The sequence below is a fragment of the Chenopodium album genome, chromosome 11 (genome assembly GCF_948465745.1).
Source record: "Chenopodium album chromosome 11, dcCheAlbu1.1, whole genome shotgun sequence".
In the NCBI taxonomy this organism is placed as follows: Eukaryota; Viridiplantae; Streptophyta; class Magnoliopsida; order Caryophyllales; family Amaranthaceae; genus Chenopodium; species Chenopodium album.
Window position 1 is genome coordinate 56,581,135 of NC_137844.1, and position 11,299 is coordinate 56,592,433.

The following is an 11,299-nucleotide window of genomic DNA, read 5'->3' on the forward strand; positions in this document are numbered from 1 at the left end:
AATTGGTACTCTCACATGTAACTTAACAACTCCCGTAGCCCATACCCCGTTTTCAAAGATTTGGACGTTAACAATAAGGTGTAACTGCGTCAATTCAACCCTTCATCTCAAACCCAATTCTGGGTTCATCTTCAACCATTCATCCCACTTTCATTCGTCACTCTGTCTCTATTCTCAGATGACTTTTCTCTCTCTTGAAATGGAGTGAATTTCCACTATATGATCTTCATCTTTTTCTCTTCATTCACATTATCTCCTTCCCCTTTTTATCGATCTGTTTGATTCCCAAAAAAATCAAAAATGGTAGACGACAACCCTCTCATTGATGCGTTAGACAGATGATGATCAAGAATCCAATGTCATCTTTTCAGTATTTATCATCATTTAATGTTGCTCAAATTTCTAGGTTTCTCCAATTTTTTTATCCAAACCCCTTGTTAATCTCTCCAATTTTTCATTCTTTGATTGAATTTTTCATTCTTTGATTGAATAAACAATTCTTATTAGTGACAACTTTCTCCAACAATGGTGCTACCAAAATTCCGGCAGCGTTATTCGAATAGATTGTACTGAAGGGGAGTAAGGAACCCAATTCGGACACCTCGTTTGGGTGCTATCAAATACGGCAAGATTTAATTATGTACCATATTTGTAACAAAATTGCAGTAAATACTCGATTAAACCCATGGACAACTTACATCAAAATTATGGGTATCAGAAACTTAGATTTGAGCTTTAAAAAAAAACACACCTTAGATTTGAGCTGGAGAAGGGACGATTAAAGAGCAAAATTTTTGATGATAGACGACCAAACTTTCCAGATCCACTAGATCCCTCTCTAAGTTTTGTTTTCTCTCTCCTCTTACCCAGAGTTGCAGACACATAGGAAGCAACGACGTTAATTTTGCTGTTAACGTAGCCTCAAAATGGAATTGGTACAACAAATTCAAAAAACGGAGTCCACATCATCAGTTTATATATTAAATGAGTATTTTTCATAAAGTAGTGCTTTTATTTTCAACTTTGCCACTATATCAACAAAAAACGTTGATATCCGATATCAACAGGGACCAGCTCAAAAACAAATTACAGAAAATAGCTTCTTAAAAATCAATGGAAATTAGACCAGCACAAAACAACATAGATAAACAGGAGAGAGAAAAACACCTTCTCCATTTTCAAATTCTCTGTCCTTAAATTATTATTACAACGCAACGATTAGATCTTCAAAACCCTAGATTTCGATCTTCCAAATCCTACATTGTTTTGATCCTAAATTTCCCCCAATTTTTGGTCTACCAAAATTCAATTTTACCTGCACAACCAGATTCAATTAGCTTACAATTGCCGCTTCAAATTTTTGAAATTTGACATTCATCGTTGCTCCAATTTTGTTTTGATCGACAATGGCGAGATAATCTGCATTTTTATTGAACATTTGTTTGTCATTTGACTCGACAAACAACGGAGTAAGAGAGAGAAAGAGGAGAAACGAGTTGACATTTTGAGGAATTTGACAATGTCGTCGTTGTCGGCGATTAGCGAGGAGCTCGGCGAGATTGACGGACAAATCAATGATATATTTCGTGCATTATCGTAAGATTTATGTCATTTTTTTCCTCAATGTTTCGAAGTTAGATTATGTTTTGTTTTAAATAATCTAATTTGATAAGTTTATGCATTGTGAATTGTTCTAAGCAGTCTTTTGATTCATCTAATATGAGTGTTGGAGATTTGATTGGTGCTTCGTTTTTGTTGCTTACGAGTTGCAATTGCCTGATGATTTGATGTGTATTGTACATACTATAATAAGCTTATGCAGACAAATTTGTGTAGTGTTGGTTAGTTTCTGGAAAAAAAGTATTGCTAAAAATGCTGAATAGGGATGAATTTTCGCCATTTTTCGATTGGAGTTAATTACTCTACCTTATAATTAGTTTTGATGGAGCACATGGTTGCCAACTGTTTAGGATGAATTACTTGACTTTTCAAGGATGAAAGCTTTTTGATATCCAAGTGGCGAATATTCTTGAAAACTTGATGAATTGAGCCTTACCAGCTTTCGCTTTTTATTGGGTGAGAGGGAGAGGGGAGAGTGGTAGTGACAATTTTTACTAGGAAAGTGATTTCAAATGAAGTGAACTGCTTTTCCAAGTAACAAAATCTAGTCTGTTTGTTTTCTTTACTGCTCGTAAGACACCCGTGCGAGTGCTTTAATCATTCAAGTGGAATTAATCAATTAAGGTAATATGGAATTAACGAATAATTTAAAATCTTGGATCGATTGCAGTAATGATGATGCACAGTTCAAGCATATTTAATTCTATTGTTGCATCAAGAGTTGTGGTTAATGTGGCATGATTCGTGTACTAATCATATTGGACTTATCAGCCTACACGTGTCTCTTTTCGCCTTGACTTTAAAAACTGATGTGTATTGGTCATTTGCAACTTGGGGATGGTAGTGTTGCAAGCTGCAAATCAACATGTTTCTGCTGATATGTTGCATATGGGCTGGTATACAACTTTTGGACTGAAACCCTTTTAGTTCTTCCTTTCCTGAGAATTCTACTCGCAGCAACTTTTCAAATGCATATTAGGGAATGTTCTTGCTTATACTATAACTTGGTATGACTGCGTTAAAATATTAGAAACCAACGCAGACGATTTTCCCTTAATTTGGCATTGTAGATAAATTAAGGGAAAATCGTCTGCGTTGGTTTGGACATGTAAGACGGAGACCCGAGGGTGCACCGGTGCGAAGAGTGGAAGAGTGGGACCATGGAGGGATTAAACGAGGAAGAGGGAGACCAAAGATGACTTGGTTGGAAGGAGTGAGGAAGGATATGAAGTGCATGGATTTACGTGAGGATGAAGTTTTGGATCGTAAGGGATGGAGGAGAAAGATTTATGTTGATGACTACACGGAATAATCAAATTTGGTTCATGTTAGCCGACCCCACTTTTGGGATTAAGGCTTTGATTGATTGATTGATTGATTGATTGATTGAATTAATTAACTGGCTGCATGTTCATTTGCTGATCTATTTACGCATGTCCTATGTTTGTGGTTGTCTTTCATCTATTCAGTTTCAATGAAATTATGTTGATTATATAGAGTTATAGATGTAGTTAGCAATGAACAGCTGTGTCAACTTTTTGTTTGATTATATCTTTGAAACAGAAATGGGTTTCAAAAGTTGGAGAAGATCAAGGATTCCAGTAGACAGAGCAGGCAACTGGAAGAGCTCACGGATAAGATGCGAGAGTGTAAAAGGTAGTTGTCTGAAGTTTCTTTTCCATATGGGCAATCCATATTTCTTTCATCTAGTAAGAATAGCATGCATTCCATGAACTATTCTTAGAATGTAACCTTCTTTTCACCATTGGTTTGTCGAACCTGATGGTGTTGTTGGCTCATACAAAAAACTTACAGTTTTATCATCAACAGATGGCATTAGCAGTTTGGTTTTATGAGATTGTTATGCATGATGAGCACAAATACGTATACTCCGTAGTTGCTTTCACAACTCTCCAGCAGCTAGCATCTAGATCATTAGTGTTGTGGATAATTCAGGGTGAATTGTGAGGAGGATAACTGCTTAATGAGCCTGATGGTGAACTTGGCTGAATCTTGCATTCATTAAGAATAAATGTGCTTTCTGTGTTAGTCTGTAGCCTGTCTTTCTTAAAGGAAGTTTAGCTGATGGTAATGATTTGCCAATGCTTAAGAATGAGTCTTATGGGCTTTGCCTCCTCTTAGTCCTTCTTGCTCAACTGAAGCTGATTTATTATTTTCTCAGGCTTATTAAAGAGTTTGATAGAGAGGTGAAGAATTTGGAAAGCAGGAATGATCCAAACACCAGCAAGACATTGAATGAGAGAAAACAGTCTATGGTTAGACATCTTTACTTATGTTTCTTTAATGTTAAAGCATAGGTGTTTTGGTCTTAGATAGTTAGATGTTCTAAAATAAAGTAGTTTCAAGAATTGATGTTTATATTTGGTTAGATAACAGGTGAAGGAATAAAAATAGTGTTTAATTAGGGAAATCCACTATTAAGTTGTGAATGGGGAAGGGGTATAAATGTGCATTGTTGTGATGAAGTACTAACCCTAAACATTGTTTCGATGCTTAAGGTTTGTTTTTACTTTTCCTCCCTATTTGGTGATCTTCACTCCTTAAGCACTGATTATGTTTTTGATGGTTTTTTGCAGATCAAGGAGCTGAATTCATATGTTGCTTTGAAAAAGCAGTAAGTCGAATTATTTTACGTTATTATGACCGTTCTTCACATAACTATCAGAAATATAAATTTAAATATAAAATACCTTAATGTGTGTCCTTTCTCGCACTCATTTTTATATGCTTGTTTTAGTTGATAACAGCGTTGCATTAACATGTGAAAAGAGAGCTGATTTGACTAATAATATGATCATAGGTTACCTTAATAAAATATGAATAGTGTTGCCATCTTGAATTTTTGAACCAGTCCCCTACTTTCTCATCCTAAGTTATTGCCACCTGACACTAATTACATTATTACATGAAGAAGTGTGAATGCAGATTGCTGAGAGTGATTGGACCATTTTTTTCTTCTCGAAATTATCTTATAAGAATCATAACATAAATAGAAATGAATGTTAAAATCTGAAAGTACATTGGCTGTTAACATCTCATCCCCATGTGTTAGTGTATCCATTAACATAACATGTCAATCTAAAGGAAGGGGAAATTCTAATAGTAGGATCAAATTACCGTCAAAGCCATGGTTGATTCTTACTTAGATACTAAATTTTTTTGAACATGGTTATTGAAATTTCATTTCTAAGTTGAAGCCCGATAAGTATCAATTAATTCATATCAAGTGATGTATAAGTACTACCTTTGTAAGTTGTTGAATTGCCTACTTATCATGTCCATTGAGGAAAATTTCTACATTGGTGCCCTATAGATTCTCTAATTCCACTTCGGTGCTTTGAACTTTTAAATTTTGTTTCACTAGGCCGTGAGGTTTGATAATTCCACTTTTATACTTTTCTTCACTTTGATGACCTGAAACTATATTAATGTTCATTTTTGGAACAAAAATCATTTTCTTTAGTCTTATTTCATTATAAGGAAGTAAAAAAAAAGTATCAAGTAAGGAAAAAAAAGCCCTTCTTTTTATCATTATTATTTATAAATTATTAACTTTGGTGCTTTAAAACTTACATTGTCGTTATTTTATTTATTTATGTTTTTGTACATCTGGTTAACCTTGTTAGTTATTCTTGTATATTGATATTTTTTACTAGCCTCTTCATTAAGAACATGTTCTTAAAAATATACAAGTATTTATTTTATTTTTTAACAGGAATTATTATCTTCTATTTAACAAACTTCGCACACCTTCTCTCTCTCTCTCTCTCTCTCTCTCTCTCTCTCTATAGTTAATACTCCATAAATGTTCATACTCCTTCTGTTTTTTTTTAAGTGTTATAAGTGTTGCACTTCCTTTTTTGGCAAGCTTCTACATTTTATTATTATATCTTTCATTCTCTCTTATTTCATGGTATCTATACATATTACCTTTTTGTTTTTCCTTTTCCGTAAATTAATAAAATCAAATTTTGTTCCTACTCCTCCTGTTTTTTGAAGTGTTACATTTCCTTATTTGGAAAACCTCTACATTTTATTGTTACATATCTCTCATTTCATGGTCTCCACACCTATATATTCACTACTACTTTTTAAATTTAGTGTTACTATTATTATTTCTCTCATCACATTTTTTACTTTTCAATAAACAATTACCTCCGCTATTTTTTTAGACATGGGAAAATTGCCTAAATACTGAGTCATCCTTGTCAAAAACAAAATAAACATAAACCATCTCAAGAATTTTTCAATGATGAGACTGATAAATAGCAATTTTTTTCCCCTACAAATAAATAAGGCTAAAGAAGTTACAAAAATGAGCATCAAAGTGGAATTACCAAACCAAAGGGCATCAAAGTGGAATTACCAAACTAAAGGACACCATAGTGAAATTAACTTCAAAGGCTTAGGGTATCAAAGTGGAATTACTGGAAGCACAAAGCAATAAAGTGGAATTATCTGATAAGTTATCTTTTCTTTTGAAGATATGCTCTGTAATGCTAGAATTTATTGCTTCGTGGACTGATATAATGGAGGGAACTTTTTATTTTATTTTTATGTGTAGGTTGTTAATTTAATTGATTAATTATTTACAGACATGATGCCCATAATCCTTATGTTTTTGTTTGGAGTTTGAATTTCCGCTTTTCTTGTATTGGAAAGCATGAGTGAAAAAAAAATATAAAAAAAATTCTTGGGTGTAGCTTTGTGCAGCAATGCTTATTAATTAGGCCAAGACCAAATGCTTATTATAAAATGAGCAACATGTTAAGTATTTCTATTTAATTTATTTGCATCTGTAACATTCCATATCTTTTCTGTTTCCCTTTTTGTGAGGGTTATTGAAATCTCATATACCTGTTCTTGGCAAACACCTTGCTTTCAATTCTATTTTTCTTATTATTCTATTTTTGAATTCATATTTTAGGATTCTTACAATGTCATGGTGTTTCCTGCACTTTTGTACTTGTTCAGATGCTGTTAAATCTCTGTGCATTCAGCCTTTCAATAACTGACTTGGATTTAAATTTGTGAACAGATATGCTTCCAATCTTGAAAATAAACGAGTTGAACTATTTGATGGGCCTAGCGAAGGGGTAGGAGAAGAAAATGTTTTGTTAGCATCCAGTAAGCAAATGCTGTAATCTTTAACTACTGTTATTGGCATTTGGCTTCTGGTGGGCTGTGCCACTGTGGCTTCCTTTGTTATTCTCAACTTCTCACCATTGTTCTACTATCAAGAGTTATGAGTTAGAGCTTAATGAATCCAACAGGCATTGGACTACGTCCTTTTCATGTATTTATATCTTATATGCGAAATACATCAACTTTTGAGTCTAATAACTATGAGTTTATATTTAGCTTGTGCAAAACAATATCCTCCATTTTTTCATTTATTTGATGTCAGTAAGAAATTTGTCAATCATTTTGATTAAAAACATTCAACACGTGCATATCTTCACACTTAATAACTGATCATGGACAAAAGTAAACCTTTGACTCCATAATTTTTAGTTCTTCTCTTTCGAGGCAATTTCTTTTTTGTGTTTACCTTTCTCTTGATTGTTCGTTCTATAAATTTTTTGTAAGTACATGTATCATTTATACATTTGTAACCTTGGTTGTACATTATGCAGCTATGACAAATGAGCAGCTGATGGATCGTGGAAACACAATGATGGATGAAACTGATCAAGCCATTGATAGAGGAAAAAAGGTTTGGTGATTAACTTTTTGCATTTTAATCTCATATTTAGAACCAAACTGTTTTGTCTTATCACACTCTTATGGGCATATCCATGAGGAATTTGAGAAACTTCTACCTGATCTGAATAATAATGCAGCTCAAAATGTGAATTCTTACAGTTTGCTTTTAAAGGAATCGGAGAAACTTTGTGTGTTCTGAAAATGATTCTAAAACTTTATAAAATTAACATGTATAGTGTACATCCAGAAGGTCCTGTTAATAACTTTAATATAGTGGAGTTTAATGTGAAAATGATGCTCGTCTATCATCATGTCTTTCATCTGTCACTCTGCATTGTCAGTGCAATATACATATCATACACGGGATTCCATACTCTAACATTGTCAACTATTCTAATTAATCATATGCAATAATTAATATTTTCATTTGTTTGAGGCAGATTGTTCACGAGACAATTAATGTAGGAACAGAAACTGCAGAAGCTCTTAAAGCCCAGGTATGTAACATAGTTGAAGTTTCTATTGGGGTTGAAATGGAGCTTTAACTTCTATCCATTTCTTTTGAAATTCTTTATGAGGAATTTCATGCATGAAATATAATGCAATAACCTCTGGGAGTGTGCAGACTGAGCAAATGAGTAGGATTGTTAATGAACTGGACTCCATAAATTTCTCGATCAAGAAAGCTTCGAAGCTAGTCAAGGAAATCGGTCGACAGGTCTCTTCAACACTCATCTTATATCTTTGACTGATTATGTTGGATGCGTTATGGCTACTTACCCTTCCAACTTTCTACAGGTTGCTACTGATAAATGTATCATGGCCTTGCTTTTCCTCATAGTGCTTGGAGTCATAGCCATCATCATTGCGAAGGTTGGCTACTTTTATCCTATATAATGTTAATTATGTTGGTGATTTCGTCTTTATTCCCAAAAAAAAATGATTAGACTCTGGGAGTTGTTACTTGGAGTGAAGTTCTTTAGAAAGAAAACTTAAATTACAACTGATTTTTAGATTTTTAACTACGTAGCATAGGATCTTAACTGCAAATTTTCTTTCCATCGTTTTCCCATGTTTCAATGTTTGCCCATGTTATTTTTCAAGTGTAAACAAGAATATGGAAACCAGAAACAGCTTCTGGTTTTACTTGTCAAATTTCTAAATTATCATATTCGGAAGTATTTCAAAATAGAGAATGCAAGGAATAGGCCGTAACAGTTTTTGAAAGAGAGAATATAATAATCTTCAGTCTTCCCAGAACCCCAGTTCAAATTCAGAGAATGTGCCGATGTGGTCAACCAATAATGAGAAAATTAAGCTCAAGCGGTCTGACAGCCTTTGTCTCGTCATCAATTGAATTACCCCACCCACTTCTGTATGGTTCTGTAAGGAGTTTAATTAGTACTCCAATAGACTTTTAATTGATATTCATATGCGCCGAAAACCCTACTTAGCACTGGCCTTATCATGGTTCCGTACTATATAGTGACAAAAGTAGCTAGTCTCTTGCTGGCCTACCCAAGCAATGTAGGTTATCGTGCTCCTTTACCTCTTCCTCAGCACAAATCTTTACATGCTATGTCCCCTCTGACTTTGATCTGAATGAAAGAAACCTTAAATTGCTTTCCCTGTTATCTGGATCTTTATTAGCGTTTTCAAACTTTGCTGTTTGCTTTTGTTAGTTTGCTTTTAGCTATCATCAATTTGACTTTGAGCTTAATTATGGCTTAAGTTTGGGGACAAAAATGTCTTTGTTGTTAAGAGTTGTTACCTCCCCCATTTTGAATTTATTATGTGATTGTTGAGGTTTGATGATTCCTTTAACTGAATTAAATTGGCAATCAACTTGTATATAGTACTAGCTCTGATTTATTTAATGTAGTTGTGCATAAGAATGAATCATGTTGCGTAGGGGGCTGTTACTAATTACTTTTGGTTACTTCACCCTTTAAAAATAATAGTTTCCCCAAATTACCGAGCTTAGAGTCAGAGAGAGAGAGAGAGAGATGTTGGGACTTAGTAGGGGATAATGGTAGTTTGGAAAAAATTATGGTGGCAGCAGTTTGCAATCTTGTGGTTGCAGATACCAGAACCGGGGCAGTAGCTTTCATGTGAACCGGGGCATAGATGACCACCTCACGCACCCACATTCAATAGCCTTATTAAAAAGAAACTTCCTATTATCCATTCTAAGGTTATGTACTTTTTAATCTTACTGGTTTTCCATCTGCATCATTGCCTTCAGTTCAGGGATATCTTTGTTAGTTGTTACTTGCAAGAGCCAAGTCTTTGTATCATCTTCATACATATTTCCAACTTAAAAGTTTAAACATGTGAACTTACATTGCATACATAAATTGTTTTCAGATTATAAACCCACACAACAAAGACATCCGAGATATTCCTGGATTAGCGCCACCGGCTCAATCACGAAGACTGCTTTCATTTCCAAACTGAAGTTCCTACCAAAGAAGATGCTTCCTAGGATTCTTACTTTGGTCTTTTGCTATCTTATGAGCCGTGTGGAAGACTTTGACTGCACCAAGGTCTTTTCGGAACCCGAGTAATTTAGTCGAGAATGTGTTCATATTGGCGGTACTTTGGCCTTTGTAATATATTTGATTTGGAGCCTTAACAACTTGCCAAGAATATTTTCCAGCATACATCAACAAACTTTCTTTTGTAGGGTTCAGTGTAAGTGATGCTGTCAAAATATTAATTATTCCTGTAATCCTATGTTTGTATTAGCGTGAAAGTTTGTCATTTTCATATGACTAAACTGCACGTTCACACATGACTCGCAACCTTTGTATAATCATTACCTAAATTCTTTCTTCCCCACAACTTTTTTTTTGGATACTTCCACCTTTCTGCTGTTTCGACTTTGTCTGATTTTATGTACTTATGAGAGACTACAATTAATTTAATGAGTTTTTGTTTTAAAACTAATTCTTTAAGTCTTAATTATTACTTCTTCCGACCCTAAAAGATAGCTACATATGCCATTTTGAAGTGTTTCTATGAATTTGTCCCGTACTTTTTTGTTGGTATGCATACCCATTTGCTATCTCTTTCTCTTTCCGTGTGTACTACTTTTGCCGAATTTAAATAAAGTGTAAATTGGACTATAAGACTACGGATAATCATTAAGGGATAGCATGAATACAAAAATAATACAAATACGGAGTAGAAATTGTGGCATCTTTTTAGATTAGTACAACTCGTGAACAACAATGTGTGAATTATATGAGTATTATATTTGCTTGTGGTCTTGTGGATGCCTCACATGGTCTTGGACTCTTGGTCTATGTTCCTTTTATCTTTATTTGCTGTTTAAGGAGATAAAGAAAAACACAACTTGAACAAGTAACATGATTAACAATAACAATAATTAATACTTCGTATGACTAACAACATTGTTTAACTACACAGTAATTGGTGTGATGTGGTGAAAGGTGTTAATGATGTCATAATGGATCATGTAATTAGGTCATGCTGATCCAGAAAAAGAGTTCTCTGCTTAGTTGTTTTTTTTTATTCTGATCTCTGCTTACTTCTTACTTGTAGAAAGTTGTGCTTTAAGGCTTTAGGTCATGGGTAATTCATAGGTAGAGTACTATCTGTAAAACTATTAAATTTTTTGGTGCAAACTATACATGAACTTTTAAACTAGTAAGAAAGTTCATCTACGAAGTAATATATTTTCTCATTAAAAAAAAAAAAAAAAAAAAAAAATCATTTATTGTTTTTTCTCTTCAAAAAATAAAAAATACCCATATGAAAGTCAGTAACAACTATTAACATGTACTCGTAAAACATAAATATGTTGTATTTTAAATACCCATATGAAATTTAATTGACATATGCTTTGTGCTAATAAATAAAAATTACACAGTATATTATAATAATTGGATTTTAATTTTTGTTAAAGCCTAATAAAAGATTTAACTAG

At 33.6% G+C, this 11,299-nt stretch overlaps 1 protein-coding gene across 1 annotated transcript; it reads left to right on the forward strand.

Moving 5' to 3' along the window:
- The first annotated feature begins 1,084 nt into the window (after window positions 1–1,084).
- LOC145569351 (putative plant SNARE 11) lies at window positions 1,085–10,236 on the forward strand. The gene is made up of 10 exons (XM_081628700.1): window positions 1,085–1,596; window positions 3,184–3,276; window positions 3,803–3,896; window positions 4,218–4,255; window positions 6,680–6,768; window positions 7,278–7,357; window positions 7,788–7,844; window positions 7,973–8,065; window positions 8,146–8,220; window positions 9,715–10,236. The coding sequence occupies exons 1-10, from the start codon at window positions 1,520–1,522 to the stop codon at window positions 9,802–9,804; spliced, it is 786 nt and encodes a 261-aa protein (XP_081484826.1). The 5' UTR covers window positions 1,085–1,519; the 3' UTR covers window positions 9,805–10,236.
- The last annotated feature ends 1,063 nt before the right edge of the window (window positions 10,237–11,299 follow it).